Source organism: Nematolebias whitei, chromosome 3 (genome assembly GCF_014905685.2).
Source record: "Nematolebias whitei isolate Nwh7 chromosome 3, NemWhi1, whole genome shotgun sequence".
Classification (NCBI taxonomy): Eukaryota; Metazoa; Chordata; class Actinopteri; order Cyprinodontiformes; family Rivulidae; genus Nematolebias; species Nematolebias whitei.
Window position 1 is genome coordinate 56,636,153 of NC_056500.1, and position 24,897 is coordinate 56,661,049.

General features: G+C 41.6%; 1 protein-coding gene across 1 annotated transcript in view; it reads right to left on the reverse strand.

Moving 5' to 3' along the window:
• Positions 1-628: 628 nt before the first annotated feature.
• The window catches only part of kita (KIT proto-oncogene, receptor tyrosine kinase a), a 30,962-nt gene continuing 6,693 nt past the window's right edge, over positions 629-24,897 (reverse strand). Inside the window, exons 3-21 of the mRNA XM_037675051.1 lie at positions 20,922-21,206; positions 20,679-20,818; positions 20,167-20,338; positions 16,878-17,064; positions 16,236-16,351; positions 15,865-15,979; positions 14,522-14,706; positions 9,510-9,616; positions 9,303-9,429; positions 8,681-8,785; positions 8,202-8,312; positions 7,151-7,292; positions 6,895-6,989; positions 6,667-6,794; positions 6,161-6,283; positions 2,401-2,512; positions 2,198-2,297; positions 1,837-1,942; positions 629-808 (exon numbers count right to left, since the gene is read on the reverse strand). Coding sequence (XP_037530979.1) covers positions 629-808; positions 1,837-1,942; positions 2,198-2,297; positions 2,401-2,512; positions 6,161-6,283; positions 6,667-6,794; positions 6,895-6,989; positions 7,151-7,292; positions 8,202-8,312; positions 8,681-8,785; positions 9,303-9,429; positions 9,510-9,616; positions 14,522-14,706; positions 15,865-15,979; positions 16,236-16,351; positions 16,878-17,064; positions 20,167-20,338; positions 20,679-20,818; positions 20,922-21,206 — 2,636 coding nt within the window. The remainder of the gene's footprint in view (positions 809-1,836; positions 1,943-2,197; positions 2,298-2,400; positions 2,513-6,160; positions 6,284-6,666; positions 6,795-6,894; positions 6,990-7,150; positions 7,293-8,201; positions 8,313-8,680; positions 8,786-9,302; positions 9,430-9,509; positions 9,617-14,521; positions 14,707-15,864; positions 15,980-16,235; positions 16,352-16,877; positions 17,065-20,166; positions 20,339-20,678; positions 20,819-20,921; positions 21,207-24,897) is intronic.

Below are 24,897 nucleotides of genomic sequence, written 5' to 3' on the forward strand. Positions count from 1 at the left end.
AAGTCTTGTGCGAGTTAGTTTGCTGTGGTGACCCTGAAGAAGGGAGCAGCTGAAAGAAGTAACACATCTCAACGTTTCAGCTCTGTTCTCGGTTCGACAACTTGATTGGGGACGTGAGAACTTTAATCTCAAAACTGGGAAACTGAATAAAATCTTGCTCCTCATTTACTCCGTTATTCTTTTGAGTGACCTTCAGAAAACAAACAAATTAAAAACAAAACTGGACAATTGTTAAATAGAAACAAAATGCTCATAGACAGAAGACAATTTTTACACATGGACTGCATGAAACCACTGTTAATGAAATGTATAAGAACTTGAAAACAGTAAAAAAAAAGAACCAAACAAAGTGTAATGATGAAGTTTGTGACAGTCTTTGAGGAACAGTAAGTTCCTCTGCCCTCCTGGTCCTGAGCGGGGCAGCAGCAGTCCCTGTCCTCCCAGCAGTTTGTTGGTGACAACAGTGACAAAGATCAATTCTTCCACTGGAGTTTCTTTCTGTTCAGAGACGTCAGTCATGTGTGACAACAACTGTTGCTGGTCCCAGACAAGTGCTCGGCTGATTTGATGATTCGTGGAGGACTGTTGCAGGCACTTAATGAGGCAGCCAAACACTTTGGGCGGATCTTTACACCCACTGAGCTTCAGGTAACGTCCCCTCCACAGAGATCTTTTGCTGAACCAGTAAAGGCTGTGTTGGAAGTGCGCTGTTATTGTTGACTGGGTCAGGAGGGGCTGTGCTCTGTGAACTGGGCTCCTCTTTTGCTCTGGCCACCACGGGGAGTCTGGAACTGAAGTTCAGATAAATCTAAAAGGAAAAGAGAAATCAACCAGAGAACTGACCTGCAAACCTTTGAAATTCTAAAGGTTTGAATATGCCAAAAAAACAACAGCATTCTTCACATCGTACTGCCATAACTTTTTGGGGATAAATTCACATGTAGAAACAAACAAAATAAAAGAATAGTGACATTGTGGGACCAACAAAGTCCATGCTCAATAATCCAGGTATACAATCCAATAATTTTCAATCAGGTCATCTGGACAGTTTCTTCTTGTTTTTGTGCTGAACCGAGGTGTTTATGGTTCTGACAATTTTATCATTTTAAAACTAGAGAGACCAAGAGCAGAGCTCATGTCATGTCATTCAGATCTGGCATTAACCTGAATCCTAAATGATCAGATCATGGAGTTAAATGCAGATGTGAAGGCAGTCTGGACGGAATGAAAACACATTCAGATCCAGTGACAGATCACATTCAGAGGTGGCCTGAGGTTTATTGAACATGAATGGATGGATCGATGAATTGATGGGTGGATGAATGGATGTATGGATTGATGAGCAGATGGATGGATCAATGAATGGATCGATTAATTGATGAGGGGATGGATGAATGAATCAAAGAATGATGGATGGATGGATGGATGGGTGGAAGGATAGATGATGGATGAATCAATGAATGGATGAATGGATGGATGGATCGGGTTGTTCTGGTGATTGTCATGTCAGGTAGTTGGGTCAACTTCCAAAAGAAAGTTGATTATTTCATCTCAAGCAAGTCAAGTTAGACATTTAGAAACACTTTACATTCTTGTTTTTTAGTTGTTTTCTTTATGTTGTTGTATGGAAGATAAAGCAATATGCAAAAATATCTTGTAAACAACTTTTATGACTATAGGAACATAAAAAAAGAGTTTAACTTGAGCCATAACCTTAATTTATAGCCTAATTAAGACCATAAAGAACCAGAGTTCTTCAGGGAGCAGTTTTCTTAAAGCAAGTGAATTTGAACCTTGTGTAGCAAAAGAAAATATAAATAAAGGAGTTCAACCTACATGCTTAGTGGCATCTGACAGCTGTTGCTCTATACACTCGACGACCTTCCTGAAGGGGGGTCTTTCAAAGGGGTCAGGATCCCAGCAAGACCACATAATCCGATACCTGCAAAGAAACAGGCAAACCTATAAACAAATGTTCTCAACTACGGCTTTCACATTGTTTTTTTATGTTACATTATTTATTATTCCATCAAATAGTCTTAACTTTTCCTGCTTTTTGATTATTCACGTGAGAAGCCAAATACAATAGGATGAGAGCCGACTGTGATTCATATCCCCCACATTCCTTTTTCTCATCGTCCCAAACCAACATCAATCTTTTTGAGCTAAGTCATATTTCAAACCAACGAAAACTCACATGTCACTGGGTGCAAAATCTGGACTGTCCATTCTGTATCCTTCTTTTATCAGTTTGTAGAACTTGGCATCCACAGGCATACCAGGATAAGGACTGTTTCCTACGTTCAACAGAAATATTGGGTTACATTATGCAACTCTAAAACCCCACAGCTGGTCAGACACATACATGCAGAGTACAGCACTGTGAATAGAGAAACATACCCAGGGAAAAAATCTCCCACAGCAAGATGCCGTAGGACCACACGTCACTCTCAAATGTGTACACACACTCAAAGATACTTTCAGGGGACATCCACTTCACGGGCAGACGGGCCTAAAAAAACATTCAATGAAATGACTGACAGCTACAAAACATCACATTTATTTAAAAACTGTGACTGAAGTGACTAGACTGTACTAAACAACAGAAATGCATTAAGTACTTGCTTGAGATTTCTAAAACTATGAAGGTAGCACACAGGTAGGTTAGTACACAGCACATCTGTGACATTTATTATGTAAAGAACAATGTTTCAAATGATCAAAGGACAGCATAATTCAACACAGGCAATAACAAAATAGGAAAGAAAAAATCCTTAAAGTATTTCACAAATCATCAAAAACTTGCGTAACCAGAAATTATGAACACAGAAAATTATTTTGGAGTTAGATTTTCCACGGTTCTCTTTTTGAGCTAAAGTGAACCATATTCCATGAGCAGTTTCATGGAAACTTTAATTTTCTGTGAACTGTTTTAATAATGGCTGAAACATCTCGAGTCCAAAAGAAATTGTATATTATAAAAGTTACTCCAAACTGCAAGACTACGTGAAACAGTCCAATGTAACTATGGTAATAGTAGGACAAGAAAAGAGCTGGTTGCTGGTATTAAGAGGGCCAAGGCCACATATGCAAAGAGGATCGAGGGTCAATTCATCTCACAAGACCCTCGGAGCATGTGGAGGGGCATTAAGTGCATAACAGATTATAAAGGAAGGAGCGAACAATGCCCCAAAGACCCATCTCTGCCTGATGCCCTCAACAAGTTCTATGCACGCTTTGAAGACCCGAACAGACCAACCAGCACCAGACTCACCTCACCACCGGACGAAGAGCATCTCAGCGTGACCTCAGCAGAAGTAAGGAGTACCTTCAGGAGGATTAATCCGCACAAAGCAACTGGCCCAGACAACATCCCCGGAAAAGTGTTGAAGGAATGTGCTGATCAGCTCTGTGAGGTGCTGGCAGACATCTTTAACACCTCACTTACCCTGGAGACAGTTCCCACCTGCCTGAAGACTGCCACCATCATCCCAGTCCCAAAAAGCTCTACAGTGACTGGTCTGAATGACTATCGGCCAGTGGCCCTCACCCCGATAGTCGCTAAATGCTTCGAAAAACTGGTCATGACTCACATCAAAACAACCATCAACATCAACGAGGACCCTCATCAGTACGCATACCGTGAGAACCGATCAACAGAGGATGCAATCTCCTCTGTGGTCCACACTGCGCTCAACCACCTGGAGCAGAAAAACTCTTACGTCCGTATGCTCTTTGTGGACTTCACATCCGCCTTCAACACCATGATCCCCCAAACCCTGATGGACAAACTATCCACACTAGGACTAAGCCCCTCCATCTGCAACTGGGTACTAGACTTTTTAACAAACAGACCACAGTTAGTGAGGATCCACAACCTCTCCTCCTCCACCATAACCCTCAGCACTGGCTCTCCTCAGGGATGTGTGTTGAGCCCCCTCCTGTTTACTCTGCTCACGTATGATTGTGCAGCTACCCATCCAGGCTGTCACATTGTAAAGTTTGCAGATGATACAGCGGTGGTGGGATGCATCACAAACAATGATGAGTCCAGCTACAGGCAAGAGGTGGAACACCTGGAGAGCTGGTGCAGAGAGAATAACCTTCACATCAATGTGAAGAAGACAAAGGCGATGATTGTGGACTTCAGAAGGAACAAAAACATCTACACCCCCCTGAACCTAAGAGGATCTGTGGTGGAAGTGGTCTCCAGCTACAAGTACTTGGGTGTGCACCTGAAGAACAACCTCAGCTGGAGCAACAACACCACCAGCCTGATCAAGAAAGCTCATCAGAGACTCTACTTCCTCAGACGGCTGAGGCGAGCTGGTCTGGGAAGCTCAGTCCTCACCTCCTTCTACAGGTGTGCAGTGGAGAGCATCCTGTGCTCGAGCATCAACGTGTGGCATGGAGGCTGCACAGATGCAGAAAGAAAAGCTTTGCAGAGAGTGGTGAAGGCTGCACAGAAATCTGTTGGAATCAGCCTCCCCACCATCACAGACATCTACACCTCAAGATGCAGGAAGAGGGCCACCTGCATCATGAAGGACCCCACTCATCCAGCACACACACTTTTTGCCCCACTCCCCTCAGGAAGGAGGTTAAGGAGCATTAAGTGTAGAACCACTAGACTGAGGAACAGCTTCTACCCTGAGACTGTTAGACTCATGAATCTCTAACTAGAATAATCACTGTGAAAAACCATATCATGTTGCTGCTGATCTGTTTCATGTTGCTGCTGATCTGTTTCAATGTTGATGTGTTCATGCGTGCACATCTGCTCACAGACTCATGTTCATGTTTGTGCTGATGTTCAATGTTTTATGTTATGAGTGCTTAGTGTATATTTAGTTGATGTTTTTCTTAGTTCATATCTTAGATGTTATTACTGTTTTTCTTTTACATTTTATTGTTGGATGTAACTGGGACCCTGTGTACATAATTTCGCTCCACCACATGTACCACATGAGGTGCGAATGACAATAAAGAAACTCTGACTCTGACTCTGATAATTATAAAAGAACAGGACAAATAGATTTTGTAGGACTTTCCTGAAATGTATATTTTTTATTCAGCAAACTGCATCAAAACATCAAGAAATTAAACCACAGCTTCTCAAACTCCCAAGTGTCAGTCAGTAACTTATTGGAAAACAGGTACCGTCATTTCCAAACTATAAGCTGCAACTTTTGTCACAGGCCTTGAAAACAGCTGCTTGTACAACGCCGCAGCTGATTTATGGATTGATTGATTTTTGACGGGCTAACAAGCTTCATGCCACCAAAACATTTAACCTCGTCACACCTAGGCACTCACATAGCTGCCCAATACATGTCTCTCTCTTGTGGGTGGGGGTAGAGTGTGTGTGGGGGGGTGGGGGGTCCTCGTGACTCAATGAGACTACCTTTGTAGATAAAGGTTAAAAAAATCTGATAAATGAAATGACCAAACAGGTCACAGTTCCCCCCTTCCCCCCCCCCATTATCTTCTCCCCTCCCAATGCCCATTGGCACTGAACAGAAACACTCATATATAAATAAATTAAATAAGTTAACACTGTTTATCTGAGCCACTCGACATCAGTGTGAATCGTGCATTAATGTGGCGCTCCGAGCTCAGTGGGAGGTTTGGATGACTAGCGGTGAAAAACCGTTTACCAGAACTGTCTGCCAGTGGATCCTGACAGCAGAGCAGTGTCAAAAAATCCTGTGTCACCAACGGGCTTCGAAAGGCTGCTGCATGATGAAGAGGACAGCACAAGCTGTCCTCCATCCTCCTTCAAAGTGCGCAGGAGGAAGGTGAAGATAGTGATCAGTGACTTCCTGGTAGGCTACTGTATTTTATTTTTTAACCAGCCGTGTTACAGGCACTGTTCGGAAAAAAACATTTACTGTACATATTTTATTTTTACATATATTTATTTAGTGAATGCGGCTTATATTCCTGTGTGCTCAATAGTCTGGAAATTATGGTATGTCAAAGGTATACATACAGTATATCTTTATAGGTATACAGGTATAGGAAAAACATCCTGTCTCAGTTTGAACTTGTCACCAAAAAAGCAGAGTCAGGACTTCTCTGAAAGAAGCTCTAAGACACTGATCTCCCTAAGGCTTGTTCATTCACAGTGCACGGCTCTGCTATACGAGTGCTAACTTACGTTGCCTTTAACCACGTAGTTTATGTCCGTGGTGATGTCTCTGGCCAGGCCAAAATCACAGATTTTTGCCACTCTTCCTTGAGTCAGCAGGATGTTTCGGGCAGCAAGGTCTCGGTGAATACACTAAACAAAAACATAACATTGTTAAAAAACTACCTGAGAATACACTGGCAACTGACTGAACTAGATTAGTAATGGATGATGTGTTTTTTCTAATGCACTTTGGTGCAGAATTTTCCATGTGGGACTCTGTAACCCACAACCAACCACTGACACTGAGACACAGGCTGGTCACAGTATCTGTGCCTCCACAGCAAATCAATTTTTCAACAACTTGCCTTAACATGCATTTTAAATCAGTTTATTATCTGTGGAAACTGGATCAGTGCTCTCCCCCCCCCCCCTACACACACATAAAAGTCATTGATCAGAGCAGAGTTTCATCGGAAGACAAAATCCATTTGGAAATGGTAACAATGAATTTGCGCAGTCAAGCAGAAGCTCACATTTTTGGAAGCCAAGAACTCCATGCCTTTGGCCACTTGGTATGAGAAGCTGAGAAGATCCTCAGTATCTAGAGACAAACCATCCTCATCAAACATCTTGTTCTCTTCATCAGCTTCAACAGTTGTTCCTGGGAGAAAAGCAGAACAAAAATGATTGTTTCTGCTGGAATATGTTATCTGATTTTTTTAAAACTTGGACAGTCAAAGTTTAATGAATGGCTGGCTTGCCTTTGCGTGGCGAGTGTTTCCTCTCAGAGGACAGGCTGATCGGTGGGTTGCCAGCAGCAGAAGGCCTCATGGCCATATAGCCGTTCAAGCTGTCACTGTGAAGAGGAAAGGAGCAGTCTGGTCTCAGCTGAGAGCTGCCACACATACACATGCTGCCATCTAAATATCCTCCTCCTACACATGTTCTGGATATTAAATACTCTTACATTTTTATCTTCTAATGAACCACATTTTATACACAAAAAATTAACCTTACCCTTGGGAAATTTTTTGCTGCATGATGTTGCGGTAGTAGTAGTCCCTTTCGAGCTTGCAGCAGATGAAGGAATCTCTTTTTCTGCGGAGAAAATTCAGAAGGTCTCCAAAGCAGCAGTATTCTGTGATCACCAACGTGGGGCCTGCAGACAAAAGAATCACATCTTAGAGAGCTTTTCCTAAATCTATTACACATGTATCTATATTTACATAGAACGGAGCGTGAGATGGACAGACAGATTGGTGCGCGCCTGCAGTATTGTGGACTCTGTGCCGGTCTGTTGTGGTGAAGAGGGAGCTGAGCTGTAAGGCAAAGTTCTCTGTTTACCAGTCGGTCTACGTTCCTACCATCACCTATGGTCACAAACTCTGGGTAGCGACTGAAATAAAGAGATCGTGGATACAGGAGGTTGAAATGAGTTTCCTCTGCAGGGTAGCTGGACTCTTCTTGGAGACAGGGTGAGAAGTTCAGTTATCAGGAGAGACTCAAGAGTAGAACCACTGCTCCTCCACATTGAGAGGAGCCAGTGGAGGTGGTTCAGGCATCTGGTAAGGATGCTTCCTGGATGCCTCCCTTGGGAGGTGCTTCAGGCATGTTCAACTGGGAGGAGACCCCGAGGAAGACCCTAGACATGACAGAGAGACTACGGCCCTCGGTTGGCCTGGGAAAGCCTTGGTGTCCTGCCAGAAGAGCTGGAAGAGGCGGCTGTGGAAAATTATGTCTGGACCTCCCTGCTCAAGCTGCTGCCCCCGAGACCTAATTTTAGAACAAGTGGAATATAATTGATGGATGGTGTATCTATACGGTACTTATGAAGAAAAAGTTTATTTCAGCTGCTCCCTCTTCAGTGGTTGCCACAGTGAGTGAACTTGCATGAAAGATTTGGCAATTATTTTACACCATCTGCCCTTCCTGTCACAAACTGGGATCGAACCTGCAACCTCAAGATTGATAGACCACAGCACTGACCACCAAGCTACCGCACCCCTATCTATACTTATGTAGCAAAAAGAGCCTAAATCAATGATACAAGACAAGATGGCTGCCTCACCTCCAACAGTGCAGGCTCCCAGCAGGTTCACAATGTTTATATGATTTCCCAAGTAGCTGAGAACTTTCAGCTCTGACATCAGTGCCTCTTTTTCTGTGGCATGAGCACTTGCTGTTGAAGAAAAAGAAAACATTTTAAAACTTTACATAAGGATTTGGAGCAAAGTTAGCACGTGTTGGAATGAGACTGTCAGTTTTTTTGCTGTTAAGAGAATATTGTATGTTCTTGCTGCAGGCTGATTACAGTAAAAGGTTAAGGGTTTAATGTTTAAGGTTAAAGAAACAAGAAGGTTAATGGTTTAAGGTTAAAGGTTTAATGTCTGTTTAGCAGCAACGTGCAAACCATCAAGCAAAGTTATCCAAATAGCAGTTTCTGAACACCTGCAGCCATAGAACCTCTTTAAAAAATGGAGGTGCTGTGCACACAAACTACGGTAGTAACTGTTGGGCTTTATTTGCATGAGTGCTGTCAGAGCTTACATTTGAGCATCTTCACAGCCACCGTCATGACTGAATCTGCCGTGGACAGTCCGTATGCAGTGGCTTCTACCACTTTTCCAAATGCTCCAGATCCCAGCGTCTTTCCTGTGAGCAAGAAGAGAAGTCACTTTTAACTTTTATCCATTTCCCCCAACTCCAGAGTCTCCAGGACAACAGTTTGAGTCCCCAGGCTGTGAATGCAGTCACCAGGACATGTAGGATCCTGTTTGATGTTGGCTGTTAAAAAGAACTCCCAGAATGTGTCAACAAAGAGCTGTGGAACGGGTTATTCAGTGACAACCGCTCAGATAAAACCTTAACGTTTAGTCAAATGCAGAAAACAAAGTGAGTCGGTGTGAAACACCTTGAGGGTGACAGCTACAGCATGATGTCATGGAGACATCTGTTTGTTTGTCTTGTCATTTTCTCATCTATTGAAGTCAATGCTCCCTTATCTCTTCATCTTGCTGCTGCTACTTTGATTTATGCTGACGACATGACAGGAACACCCACAGCAGGGAACTAAATACAATGATGTGTCTGGGATGATGGACTGATGGAAATAAAAGGTGGCTTCCTTAAAATACCTGCTGTTACTGGAGAAAAAGTGTAAAACACTCACCAAAACGCAAGTTGTTTCTCGGGAACTCCCACTGGTGGTCGTATGGGAGCTGTGATGGGTCGATGTACACATAGTTGTTTCCGTGGATTGCTTCAATAACTTTCCATTGAATGTGATATTTGGGTTTCTAACGTGAACGCAAAGAAAAAAATAAACGGCATGTTTTTGCTCAGATGACAGTCAGAGGAAAGTGAAGTACTGTCTTACCTTCAGGTATTTGCAGAACAGCACGATAAGGATGAGGCTGAGAATGCATGCTACTGATACAGATCCAATCAGCAAAGGAGCGAACAGATTGTGGGGAACTCTTATTTCTACAGGACAGAAATGATAAAACACAAAAATAAAGCTTGACGATAAGAGTAATGACAAAGCATATCAAGGAGTCACTGTCACTGGTTTGTCACATTTACATTATAAAGGAGAATAAAAAGAGGAAAATTGGTATTTCTTTGGGGCAGCACAGTGGTGCAACTGGTAGAGCTGCTGCCTCTCAGCGAGCAGGTCCTTGGTTCAAACCCCGGTCCAGGGGCCTTTCTGGGTAGAGTTTGCATGTTCTCTCCGTGCATGCGTGGGTTTTCTCCAGGTACTCCAGTTTCCTCCCACAGACCAAAAACATGCATGTTAGGCTGATTGGTAACTCTAAATTGTCCCTAGGTGTGAGTGAGAGACTGAATAGTTGTTTGTCTCTATGTGTCCCTGTGATGGACTTGCAACCCGTCCAAGGTGTCCCCCACCCCTCGCACAGTGATTGCTGGACATGGGCACCGGTGACCCCCGTGACCCAAAATGGAATAAGCGATAATGGATAATGGATGGTATTTCTTTGATGTTTCTCGAGTGAGGTTTTATTTATTTTAATTTAATAGTCAGTGTCTTATCTACAGTAGAAAGCAATCAGAGATTCCAGTTTAGAGCATCAAACTGACATTTTCATGTTGGAGCTCAGAACTTCTTACACCTCTCATGGTTGATTTGAGTCTTGTCATGTCTGTGTGTTTTGTTGTTCTCTGTTTGTTTCTGTGTTTTGTTTCTCATGTCTTTCTGTTACATTTCTCATCTTTCCCTCTGTCAGCCTTTTCAGAACTTTTCCTCAGTCTGCTACTTCCACCTGCTCTCAGTCATAATCACCCCAAGTGTTCGTCATTTTGTCTCATCAGTCTCCCTTTAAATAATGTCTTAATCTGTGTGTCCCTCGTCTGTGGATTGCACTTCACACAGCTGTTCATCTGTCTCCTCATAGTCACTATTCATGTAAGTTTTGCTGCGACGACAGCTTTTGTTTTTGATGTTAATAAATAACTTTGTTTTTATGTCTGAGTTCCTCAAATCTGTCTGCTCCTTGGTTTCAACAATGCAGAACATAAATCTTTCCATTGAGAATTGAGTTCATTGTGGGCAAAGATACACACTGCCAGGATTAAAAATGTTTTGTTTTAATCCCATCTGCCATGTTCTTTAAACACTTCATCCATCCATCCATTATCTTTACCCGCTTATTCCATTATGGGTCACGGGGGTCGCCGGTGCCCATGTCCAGCAATCACGGTGCGAAGGGCGGGGTACACCCTGGATGGGTCGCAAGTCATCACAGGGCCAGGTTGAGAGGTACCGACTAGATACAGTTGGGCTCACCTCGACGCACAGCATGGATTCTGGAACCAATCTTCTTGAGAGTGGCTGGACCTTATTCCACTCTGGAGTTGGCCATGGTGAGAGGCACCAAGCTGGTGTGGGTCTACCCTTAGCCTCCCAACGTGGTGCCTGTGTGTTGGAGTTTTCTCCGGTAAATGAGAAGCATAGCTTTCCTTCACCTTTGGGTGATCGGACAGGCTCTGATGCTTGTTTGTGCCTATGCGCCAAATGGCATTTTAGAGTATCCGGCCTTCTTGGAGTCCTTAGAGGGCATGCTGTAAGCTGCTTCAGCTGGGGACTTCAATTTCCACATAGGTAACAACAGTGTGACCTGGAGGGGCATGATTGTGAGGAACGGCCTCTCTGATCTGAACCCAAGCGGTGCTCTGCTGTTGGACTTCTGTGCTAGTCATGATTTGTCCATGACAAACAAACGAAGGTTCATAACACCGGGAACTTAAGGGTGTCCATAAGCACAATTGGCACTGGGATACACTAAGTCATAGATCAATTATTGATTTTGTAGACATGCCATCTGATCTGCAGCTGTTTGTTTGACACTCAGGTGAAGAGAAGAGCTGAGCTGTCAACTGATCACCACCTGGTATAGTGAGCTGGGTCAAATGGCGGGGAAAGATGCCGGACAAACCCAGTAGACTCAAATGTGTGGTGAGGGATTGCTGGGAACGCTTGGCTGAAGAACCCATCAGAAAGCTCTTTAACTCACACCTCTGAGAGAAATTTAACTGCATCCCAGCTAAGGCTGGGGACATTGAGTCCAAGTGGGCCATGTTCTACGCCTCAGTTATTGAGGTAGCTGCCTTGAGCTGTGGTGGCAAGGTTGCCAGTGCTTATTGTGGTGGCCATCCTTGAACTTGGTAGTGGACACCAAAGAGTCCTATCAGCCTTGTTGCCTGGAGGGATTCCGGAGGCAGCTGAGGGGTACCAGAGGGTCAAGCAGGCTGTGGCCTTGGCTGTTGCTGAGGCAAAAGCTCAGGTGTGGGAGGAGTTTGGTGAGAGGAAAGCAGTACTTTATTAACATTGTGTTCAGTGAAGGTGGGGTGCTGTTGACCCTAACCTGTAATGTCGTTGGGACGTGGAAGGAATACATCTCAGACCTTCTCAATCCCACGGTACATTTTTCATAGAGGAAGCTGAGTTAAGGGACTTTGGGGTTGGTCTTTCCATGACTGGTTCAGGTTGCCGAGGTAGTCAAAAAGCTTGGTGGTAGGGCTCCAGGAGCGGATGAGATTTGCCCTGATTTTAAGACCCTGGATTTTGTGGGGCTGTCTTGGTTGACATAATGTTGCGTGGACAGTGCCACTGGATTGACAGATTAGGGTGGTATTTCTCCTCTTCAAAAAGGGGGACTAGAAGATGTGTTCTAGATCCAGGAGGAACAATGTGGGTTCTGTCCTGGCCATGGAATGCTGGACCAGCTCTTTACCCTAGGGTCCTTGGGGGGGTCATGGGAGTCTGCCCATCCAGTCTAGGTGTTTTGTGGATTTGGAGAAGGTGTCAACCATGTTCCTCAAGGTACACTGTTGCTATAGGCTGTGGTTGAGAGGAGCCAGACGAGGTTGTTTGGGAATTTGGTAAGGATGCTCCCTCCATGCCTCCCTAGGGAGGTGCTCTGGGCATGACCGACTGGGAGAAGACCCCGGGAAGACGCAGGACATACTGGAGAGGCTGTCTCTCGGTTGGCCTGGGAATGCCTTGAAGTCCTCCCCAGAAGAGCTGGAAGAGATGGCTGTGGAAAGAAATGTCGAGGCCTCCCTGCTCAAGCTGCTGTCCGACTTCGGAACAAATGGAAGATGACGGATAGACGAACGAGTTTTCTGAATTGTCACGCAGAAATTTCAGACTTTTAAATACAAACAGAGTATATGCTATGAGGCTAATAATAGTATCCTACCGCTATTCAGCAGTGACTTCCAGTTTCACTGGTTTAATCCTAAAATTAAAACCACAGACAGTGATGTTGAGTTACAAAAGCAAAGACAAAGCTAATTTTCTCAGAAAACGAACTAAATATATGTAGTTCATGTTCTATAGATAAAAACAATGTTTAGAGAGGCAAAACAATCCCTGGCAAACTAAGTAAGTAATAGCAATAAGTTAAGCAGATGCAATACAGGCAGTTAGTGCTGTGACACAAACGTATTTAGGTTGGAAAAATAGTTATACTGTCAGCAACCTTTACACACTAATGTGGTGTAAATATACTTAAACTAGAATTTACCTGTAATACTAACAAATTATTGTGTTCATGTTGCTCTAGAAAACAAAAATTAGCTTTTGAATGATCCCTACTGAGTAACATGGTGCTTGACTCCCTCATGAGATTTTTTTTTTTTTATTATTATTTCCACACTCGGATTACTTTGAACTAGTTTTCTAATAAGTGTTCTCCACACAACACTACTTAAAAACATAATCTAAAGATAAATTACAGTAAACCCCATTTTGGTCAAACAGCAACTAATCCAATTACACAATCATACAATTCACCTCTTTTATTCTTAGTTTGCACATTTCACAGTCTATTTTGTTTAATGCTTGAATCCCATTTGATGGCACACTAATTGTTTATTGCCGTTGTTTTCACAGCTGTGCTGGCTAGTAATTGTATGTAATGAGTGTTCTGTTCCTTTGTGTCTGGCTGCATGTGTGATGCCTCATTGTTTTGCTCCTCTGTACACACTGTGGTATAATAAGCTCTTTAGTGATAAGAAGCTTTCTCTCCACTTCAAATCTGAGAATGCAGAGTCTGCAGGAACTAATCTTCTGTAAACCTGTCAGTGGTTTGTAAAGCTTTGTTTTCTTTGCTGCAGCTCACTGACACCTCCAAGCCTCACACAGAGCCACTGATGCCCACCACCAAGACTCCTACTGTGCACCACGGTCTCAGTGCCTTTGCCTGGTCTGTTGGTATTATGTGCACAAAAATCCAGGGAGAAGCTCCCAAAAGGCCCGTCCTGTACAATTACTTGCCATCTTCACAATGCATGTCCACTAACAGTTAGCCTCCAATAGGTCCTGCATAAACGAAGGTCTGCAGGTTCAGGCAAGGACCACTTTGGTGTACTTTCAGTCCCTGTGCTCACTACTCTGAGGACATTGTGCAGCAGATGGAACAACCGTTGCAGGAGGGCGGATTTAAAGCGAAGTCATAACATACACAAAGGACTAGAGATAATTCTTATTTGTAAGTGACATAAAATTGTGTCCAATCATTTTTGAGGCAGTAGACCCAATCAAGATTTATTATTGGATTCAGGGTTAATCTCTGTCAAAATTGTTGCTTTTAGTAAAAATATTTAGAGCTGAGGATTTATCTCTTACTGAGGAGCAGATTCATTGCATTAAGTAAAGACTTTAGACAGTCACAAGCAGAGTTTAATATAACAAAATGGTTGTAAACGGTTGTTATTGAACTTAAACTCAACCTGAATGTGAGGCTGTGCAGAGGATTACATGAATTCAACAACAAAATGTGAGACGATTGACCTATTCTTATCGGCTGAGATGTGGCTGAGTAAAATCTGTTTTTGTGACAATGTATAAATGTGATGCCAATTTACCATTAATAGAAAAGAGAGTAAAAGCTTGTTCTCCATCCGCAGTAGCCACACACTCCAGGAAATTGAACCGTCCTCTGCTGATGTTCACTCGACTCTCCACCTTCGTCCTCTCAAACGGTCGGCTGAACAATGTGACAGTCATGACATTGTGCTCCTCTTGGGAGGCATTTATTTGCTCAGAACACCTGAGAGCAGAAAATAGTTTAAAATGCATTTATTTGGAATGAGCTGATGGGATCAGTTATTTCATAAATGCATTCGGCCAGATCACATAGATTTATTTCTTATGTTTCTGCAAATCAAAAGTTGTTTCTTAATACAGTAAAATATTTTTTAAATAAAAAAAGTGTGTTGTAGAAAAAATAGAACCACAAAAACATGTACAAGCATTTAACTATTTTGCCAAATGTTAAGTTTCACAAAAAAGTGAACATAGAGGGGAATTGTGTGTTTGTCAAATAAAGATGAAAAGTGTCGAAGTGACACTGAGACTCCATTAACCATGACGAGCTCTAAACAGGTGTTTTCTTGTGATAGGCTCACACAGGTTATGTGACTTCCTCTTTCTGTCTAAACACTCAAACACGTCATGAGAGTGTAATGAACATTAACTGGATGTGAAAACATTTTTTTAAAGTCTGGATAAAGTTGTATTTTTACTTATGATTCAAAGAACTTACAGCTACAACAACTAGGTGCTACTCCGTCAATGCCCTTTATGTTCGACACATAATAAGCCTGTTGCAGTTGTATCCAGGCAGATGTGCCAATCTGTTCTTTCCAATACCCTGTCACGTTGGGGCTCATCCTATCATTGTCAGCCAATCACAACTCAGCACCACCAAATCCCACAATTTTTCATTTCAGCATCATAGTATTTTGTGACTCGACCCAGTGTAACTTTAATGTGGCCTCAGAACCATTGTGATGAATCTTTAGAAGTGTTAAGTTTGAAATTCAATAAAATCTGGGTCAGTGCTAAGTCATTTAATGGTCTCTAATGCAAATGAGGTACTTGTGTCTCGACATGACTAACCTGGACAAAAAAAGCAAATGAATGCGTGACAACCGTCTTTACTGACATCAACTTCCAAAGCATCAAGTTACTTTAAATTAATTACTTCTTGTTATTTTCTATCTGATCAATGTGCATAATTAAATAGAAGCCATCCCTAAACTTTGACTTGGGTTTGGACATTAGACAGATTTTCAGAACGGCCACACTCACTGAGACAGAGAGAAAGGCTCAAACAAACAGAAATGTTTATGTCTTTGGTGGTAAATCTTGTTTTCATGTGATTTAACGACAACTGAAAAAAGCTTTTAGAAACTTGTAAACTCACCTGATGTATGGCAGCTCACAGTAGTACCATTTGATCTGGGGGGCAGGGAAACCTTTAGCCACACAGCGCACCTGTCCGTCCACCGGGCCTTCATGAGATACAATCTCAGGTTTACCTGAGGAACAAGCAGTAACATCAGAGTGAGGCAGGTAAGAAGTTTCAAGCCTAACAGAAGTATTAGAACACACTGTGGTGTGGAGGAAAACTACAAAAACCAGTATGAGGTACAGCTGGAGGGTTTGGTGAGTGGCTTGGTCTCATTTTACACTCAGAAAAGCTCGAACCCTCGTTATTTGTTGAAGATTAATGCAGTGTTACGAAATAGAGTTTATGATGTGGCTTAAGGAAACAGAAAACCTTTCACAACTTACTGATTATAAAGATGGTGAACGTCTGATTAACTGATGCGTCACTGTTGGATGCTTGAAATGTATAAATGCCACCTTCTGACGCTTTCAGCCGCACCAGCCTCAGCTCACTGCTGAAACTAAACATGACATAATCACCATGTTAGCATGAAGGAATTACTGGCTAAATACGTTTTAAATTTCAAAGTAAAATTCCTTTGTAGTTGTGTTAACTGTGACAAACGCAAAAAGAACAAATACTAATTTAGTTCAGCCAGAAAAGTTATTTACATGTTTTAATATTTGATATCAGGATTTCTGGGTGGTCTGTTTTTTTACACATCTGCATAACATTTGCTTTAGTGAGTCAAGTCCAAGTGAGGCCTGAAGGTCACATCCTAATTCTTCCCACATCAGCAGGAATAAAATTGGTATTTCTTTTTTGCAACACCTAAGCAGGTCCTGACTGAATTTTCTGTAAATGTCAATGGCCATCTGTAATCTGTTTGGGATTGATTCACAAGGGACCCAGGGGTGAGACTGTTCTCTCCAGCAGTTTTTCTCACAGTGCTGTGACCTGCATCCTGCCCAAAGGTGCTACATTCCTTTGTACCTAAGTCATGATCCTCTCCTATGTGTGGCAGGACTTAATGCTTGTGTTCTCACCTGTAGTCATTCTGGTATGTGCTGATGGTGTGATCAGTTGTGTTTCTCATTTTGAGTTCGTCAAAGCTCCAGGAGAAGGTGTGCGGCTTTGGGTATGCCTTTATGTTAACTGTCAGGGACAAGCTGTCCCCTGAACGGACGCGGAAAGTTGTGTTGTTTATGGGCAATAAGCTCATAAATCCTCTTTCTGCAACAATAAAGAATGAGATTAGTGCCAAAACCTGTTGATAAAAACATAAGTCTGTACTTGAGTCAAAAGCATTTCATCACTGCTGCTTCGGAGACTGACTGGTGAATCTGTAATTTATGTTGCAGCAAAGCAGTTTTTGAAACAGGACAAGATAAGACATGCAAAATCACTAAGTGTGAACGGCTTAAGTGCAATTTTATCATTTCATGAAAAAAACAACAACTTTCATGTCTAGTAGGTTGTGAGAAAAGTTCCAAAATCTCAATTTAATAATTCATTACTGAGATTTATCCCTGAAATTAGCTTTAAAATTAATTAGAGTGCTTTTTTCATGTTTTATCAGGAGTTAGGTTAGAAAAATAAAAGGTTTGTCATGTCTTAATGCATTGTTTTGTTAAATTACTGAAGTTCTGTTAACTTATTTCAGCTGGTTTGATTTGAAAAGACTTTCTTTACAAATCTTACGATTAAAACAACATCCTCTTTACCCCCAGTGGCATCATTACCTGGTGCAAGTGGGAAAAAGAAAGGAAAAACAAAACTGTGCTGTTAAATTTGTTTTGCTTGTGATTTTATGCTATTGTATTTAAAGAGACTAAAAATTTAGTAGAATGACAGTTTTAAAATCCTGCACATTTCTGTTCAATGTGTTTCAGTTTTCATAAATTATGTAAACAAAGATTGCAAAAGAATTGGGAGGAACAGCCCTCTTTGAAACTCTTCTTCACACACACATCACAGTAGAAACATCTGTAAAGGATGCACGCGTCACACAAACATGGATCATTATCATTTTGATGTCTTTATTTGTTACCAGTAGATTTTACCACAAAATCCATCCATCCATCCACCCATCCGTCCATCCACCCATCCGTCCATCCATCTATTCATCCATTATCTTTACTCGCTTCTTCCTTTTCGGGTCATGGGGGTCACTGGTGTCCATGTCCAGCAGTCACTGTGCGATAAGCAGGGCACACCTGGACAGGTCTCCAGTCCATCACAGGGACACATAGAGACAGACAACAATTCACTCTCACTCACACCTAGGGACAATTTAGAGTTACCAATCAGTCTAACATGCATTCATTCATTCAGCCTTTATTTAAACAGATAAGTCACATTGAGCCTCAAAGACTCATTTACAAGTGAGACCTGTTTGGACAGACATAAAAAGTGGTGAAAAATGACACAGGGTTTGGAGACAAAAAAAACAATTCCTAACACTCTCTTAATCTTTAGTTGAAGGTTAACAGTGTGATAATGAAAAAAATCTCCCACACAAACTCAGAAAGGCCCCCAGCCAGGATTTGAACTGGCAACCTTCTCGCTGAAGGGCAGCAGCTCTACCAACTTCACCATCGTGCTGCACTTTTCAAGTTCAAGTAGGTTTATTGTCGTTTCACCACATGTGGTACATGAGGTGGAACGAAATGATACACTGAAGGTCACAGTTACATCCAACGATAGCAAAAATATAAAGTGTAAAAAGAAACAGTATATAAGGATCTAAGATATACACGTTAAACACTAATAATGTAAAACAATACGGCGTAACAACAGCAGCCCGAACATGAGTCTGTGTGAGCAGATGAATGAACGCAGCAGCATGAAATAACTTTAAATTTTATCTCAAAATGTTCAACTTAAAGAACTATAATGTAGCACAGTAACTTTTAGGTTATCTACATTCTCTGAAATGTTTGCAAAGAAACTCCTTTTAGTCTCAAAACTTTTTTTTTTCATAGTAAATATACAAATGGTATATCTAAACATAAGTATTTTTGTCTTCTTTCTCGTAGTGTGTCTTATGACTCTAGGACTTTTTTTCCAAGGTGGCATGGTGGTTCAGATGGTTAAGCTGCCACTTAACAGAAAGAAGTTTGCCGGGTCCAATCCCGACCCAGGACCTTTCTGGGTTTGCATGTTCTCTTTGTGCATGTGTGGGTTTTCTCAGAGTACTCCGGTTTCCTCCCACAGACCAAAAACATGCATGTTAGACTGAATTGTCCCTAGGTGAGAGAGTGAATGGTTGTTTGGCCCGTTTGTCTCTATGTGTCCCTGTGATGGACCGGAGACCTGTCCAGGTGTCCTTGTGATGGACCGGAGACCAGTCCAGGTGTCCTTGTGATGGACTGGAGACCTGTCCAGGTGTCCCTGTGATGGACTGGAGACCTGTCCAGGTGTCCCTGTGATGGACTGGAGACCTGTCCAGGGTGTCTGTCCCATGTCTCACACAGTGACTGCTGGACATGGGCAACAGTGACCTCGTGACCCAAAAAGGAAGAAGCGGGTAAAGATGATGGATGGACGACTCTTTTTTCCTCAGATCTCTTCAGAGTGTGCACATCATTGACTTTCTTTATTTACCTCTGTCTTTTCCTTCCAAATTTGGAAATAAAGAGTCTTTTTAACTTGTCGCATCTCTGTTAATAACAAAAAATGTTTTTTTACATTGCGACAGTTTGTTTGAGGTTTAGTTTTTAGTTTGTGTTTCCGTCTGCCTAGTTAATGATTAGAGCTTCTGTTATTGTATTCCATCATGACAGCCTCAAAAACCCTGTATTTTTTAACAGTTTTGTCATGTTATAATATTCAAATTCAAGAGTAATAGTAAGATTTTGTGAACTTGTGTATTTAAAGCCCTCTAAACGTTAGGGGAAAAGGTACAAGGTTCGAATATAAAAAGCTCATAAAAACATAAAATCCTGGTGCCTTTACAGCTTAGGAAATGACAAAAGCAAATCCAAATAACCATGAGGCTACATGGACAAAAGTTAATTTCTGCTGCAGTGGTATACATCCAATTATTTTCTGAACTTTTCCAGCTTGATGTAAATTGTTTAAACATCCGAGTAAAATCAAACTTTCCATTGACTCTAAAAAAGCAAATGATCGCAGATCCTAAAATACCAAGCACAACTTTTTAAATAAGGTTGAAAATTTAAAGTGGACATTTGCAATTTCTCAAGGAAGTCAAAACAAAAACAGCGTGCCTTCACTGTCTGGAAAGATTATAATTGTGGGCAGAATTCCATCACTGCAGAAATAAGTTTCAGCTCTGACCCCAAGATACTTTGTGTTAGTTTGTCTTCTCACCATAAACGTCGAGCCACACCGACTTCGTGCTGGTCCCCTTTTCATTCCTAGCTTCACATTTATAACTTCCAGTATCTTCTGGACGTACTGCTGCTATTTTCAGCGTGGCACTGCGTACATGAGTGTAGTCCTCCATCAGGATACGTGAAGCGCCATCAACCTTTGCTGGTTGCTGTGGATACCAGACGGCACCCTGTCAACGCCCAGAAATCTCCAGAGATTAACCCCGGATGCATGTCTATCCTTGCCAAGCAAATACTGACAAACACATAAAGATTCCTGCATGCGAGCGTGCACAGACAGTGCATTTCACAAATACAGTCCACAAGGTACACAAACAGCCAGGACTCCTATGCACAAGCAGAATGAACTGTTTCACGCTTGCACATTTGAACAGACAACCAAAAACATAGCAGAAGAAGACTCGGCTCTCAGCGAGAGGACAAACAGTTTTTGGAAATACCAACATTCCAGTGCGTCTCAACAGCAAAGCTAAAACAAACAGGTCTCACCGAGCCAGGTGGGATCACCCACTTCAGAGTGATCTCTCCATTCACGTTAGTGGTGTTGCAGGAGAGGAACAGACTCTGGTTCCGAACAAGAACGACTCTACTGGGCTGCTTCATCGCAATTACAGGAGGATCAACAGGTACTGAAAGACAAAACAGTGTGGATAAAAACTGGACTTAGAAACAAAAAGTTTTAATACCAGCTGTGAACAGTCAGGAACCATGCATTACAGAAGTACTCATTACCTGGTATTACTGTCAGGTAGTATTCCTGTGAGCTGACCCCTTCTGCCTGGAGCATTCCTGTGCACACATAGCAATCTTTGAATGACTTCTGTATGTTTGGGATGATGATGCCTTGCTCCAAGCTTGCAGAGAACTGAAGCTCAGAGGGAAGTGGTCCTCCAGAACACGTTTTCAGGCTCAGACTGCTCAGACTTGGGTCGGTTGCCAGGCAAGGGATGAAAGCAGTGCCTCCCTCACGGATAAGAAAGTTGGACACCATTGATTTTCTGAAGGGATTCAGAGGATCTGTCAAAAAAATGCAAAAGCACAGATGTTGTCAGGGAGCTGGGAGCAGAGCTTCATACAGAGATTTACAAGTTTCGTTGCTGTTTTATGTTCACTTCTTGGCACAATATGATGGGCTTTAAAATGCTGAAAATTAAAGAAACTGCTGAGGTGATTGCATATTTGTTTATTTTCTTTATCTTAATATTTTTGCTGCGGGTAATGTAATTTATTTTTTAAATAAATGTTTTGCTCTTTTACACTATTATTGCAATCTGCTACAAAAGGCAGACAATAAAGTAACTGTTCCTGCATGAGTGTGAGTTTGTCTATTAGCAAAATATCATGAACTATTTGACAAATTTTAATAAAACACAAAGTAATAATTTGATGATCATTTTTAACTGACTGGCCTTTTTGAACCAACCTGATTCATATTTTTAATGCTAATCAACCTTGCAAACATTAAAATTTCTCCCAAAAAGAAACTGTCCAGATGACATGATTTAACCCTTTTTGTGCCCATTCTATAGATATTGGGCTAAACCTTGGTCTAGTTCTGACTAAGATTCATCCCCTTCCACATACTGCAGGAGCTAACAAATGTAAAGTTTAAAACAAAACATCTTTGTACCTTGGCAGGAAAAATGATGACACACTATCCTTTAGGGGATGCAATTTTAATTAGGATCTGTTTTTTGTTTTTTTAACAAATGAAATGGATACGTTTTTTAAAAATACAATCATTAAAATATTCTCACAGTTTTTAAACATGTGGTTAAGTCTTCTTGGAGAAGATGACAGACAGAACTGATAAATCTAAATGTGTAGAGAGGATTTGTTGAAAAGACTGGCAGAAGAAAGATCTTCAACTCACACACCCAACATTCATTCAACCTTTATTCATACTGGTTCATCCCATTGAGCCTCAGGGACTCATTTACTAGAGAGACCTGATTTGTGACATTGTGGAGAAGCTACGATGACATCTAAAACATCTGAGTGCTCCCAGCTGAAAAAAACAACTGTTTTATTAACAACAGCAAGCCCAACTGGATCTTTGTCACAAAGTATGTTTTATACCTTCACAATAACTTCATATAATTCTTAATGTTAATCTCATACAACAATCATGCAAAACAGCTAGATGTTATAGAAGGAAAATATATTTGGCACAACTAATGAGGATCCAAACTAGACCTGAAATAAGTCAAGAATTAATGACTCAATGATATAATGTGATGTCAATCAGGAGGAACAATCTTGGTTTCGTCTCAGCATTGGAACAATGGACCAGCTATTTATTCTTTCTAAGGTCCTTGAGGGGGCATTTGCTCAAAGGAAGTTTGATCAACCAGTCTATATATTTTGTAGCTTTGGAGAAGGCCGTTTAACCAGGGGAAAAGGAGTCTGGTGGTATAGTGAACTCAGGAGTTTGTCTGATTGTCTCGCTAATTTGATGATGTCGCCTATTGACAGATGATCCTTTTAGCATCACTGTGCTGTGATCCCCAGCTCTTACTGAAGCAGTTTGCAGCCAAGTCTGATGCAGCTGGGATGAAGATCAGCATCTCCAAATCTAAGAATATCCCAAGGAAGAACCAGGCCATGCTGGAGATACTATGCTATTCTGCTGGCCTGAGAACTCCTTGAAGCCTCTCGGAAGAGTTGAAGGATGTGATTGGGGAAAGAGATGTTTGGGCTTCCCAGCTCACGCTGCTGTCCTCGTGACCCAACTCCGGAACAAGCAGCAGATAATGGCTTGCTTTCCTTGGACTGCATTTAACCTGCTTTGACAGGGGAGGCAGCTCAATATAAAATATAATATAAACCTTAAAGGTTACCATTTTAATAAACCAGTCACTAGAGAGTACAAGCTAGTGTATCTCTTGTGCTGGTCTTAAGCCTGGGCAAATGGTGATGGTTGTGTCAGGAAGGGCATTTGGTATTAAAAAAAAGCTTTTGCCAAAACACATGTGGCTTCATTCAAATGTCACCATACTGGATCGGCTGATGCCTGTTTAACAACGGCCGCCACTGGTGTAGCTGGCAGAGCGCTAGCAGAAACTGTTAGTCAAGATCACAAGGAGGGAAACATGCCTGGAGACAGAAGGAGAAGAGGAGAGTCGAAAGTGCAGGACTGAGGGTGGCAACTCTAAAAGTAGGCATAGTGACAGATAAAGGTAGTGAACTGGCTGACATGATGCAGAGAAGGAAGGTATTATGTGTGAATAAGACCAAGTGGAAGGTCAGATAGGGTCAAAGCATTGGGGCAGGGTTGAATGTTTTTTACTGTGGTGAAGAGAAATAGAGTTTGAATGGTCATGAAAGAACAGTTTGCAAGGTATGTAGTAGAGGTGAAACGTGTCAGATAGGACGATGTCTGAAAATATAAGTAAAAGGTCTGATGTTGAATATCATCAGAGGTTACGCTTCACAGGTTAGATGTGAGGTAGAAGATAAATAAATTCTGGCAGGATCAAGAAGACAAAGTAATATGGAGCAAAAACTGTTCCTGAGCAAAAATATTAATGAGGTGAACATTCGTTTCCTGAATCATTAAACACACAAATTTTACAGTTTGCCTTAAATTTTGAGCAGAAAACAGAATATTTATGTAATTGTAATTGTTTGAGGGGTGGGGGGTGTTGCACAAAGTTGTCACCTGTTCTTCCTCTCCTTCATGGTTGTGTCTTGTGAAGCCAATCTGGTCTAATATTTAAATCAGAGAAACGGACACCTCCTGAAACCAAATCCGTTCCCACCCGAAACGTAAATATTTGTCTTCTTTTTTTTATTTATTCAACCTTTATGTGTACAGGTAGTCTCACTAAGTCAGGAGGACTCATTTTCAAGAAAGACCTGTTTCATTTTTACTGTAAAATAAAACAGACAGGCACAGTTTTCTTATTTGAATTTTTGAATTGTTGTTTTAAGTAATACCTCTACAATAATAAACAAAATTACAATTATTTTATAAAAGTTTTTCACCAATTAATTTTGTTAAACAATATCAAATTAAAGAAATGATAATAGTTTATGTCTTAACCTCTTTACTTCAACGCTCTGCTCAGGACTCAAACCTGCAGATTCATGATTTAAAGACAGATTAACACTGAGCCATCGCAGCCTTACACTTTGTTAAATAAGATCCTGTCATTTTGAAGAAAATGTCCCTTTTTATGTCTCTTCAGTCCTCAGTTTTCTTTCTTCTGTTCATGTTCAGTCATAATTTGTGAATGATCATGATTGAGGAGTGAATTGTAACAAAAGGGTGGAAGCAAAGGTCAGAGGAAAGGTTTACAAGAGAATTGTGAGACCAGTTGTATCGTATGACCTTTGTAGTCTTTGTAAATGAGAAATGGTTCTCATCTGACGTGCCTGTCAAAATAAAGGTTATATATGGTTTGAAGATGGTGTCATTGACAAAAGACAAGAGACAGAACTGGAAGTGACAGAAATGAAGATGTTAAGGTTCTCCTTAGGAGTGACAAGGAGGGATAAGATCTTCAGAGGCACAGCAAAGGTTGAACATCTGGGAGATAAAGTTAGAGAGACCAGACTGAGATGGTCTGAACATGTCCAGAGGAGGGACAGTGGTTTGGACATGTCCAGAGGAGGGTCAGTGGTTTGGAAATGTCCAGAGGAGGGACAGTGGTTTGGAAATGTCCAGAGGAGGGACAGTGGTTTGGACATGTCCAGAGGAGGGACA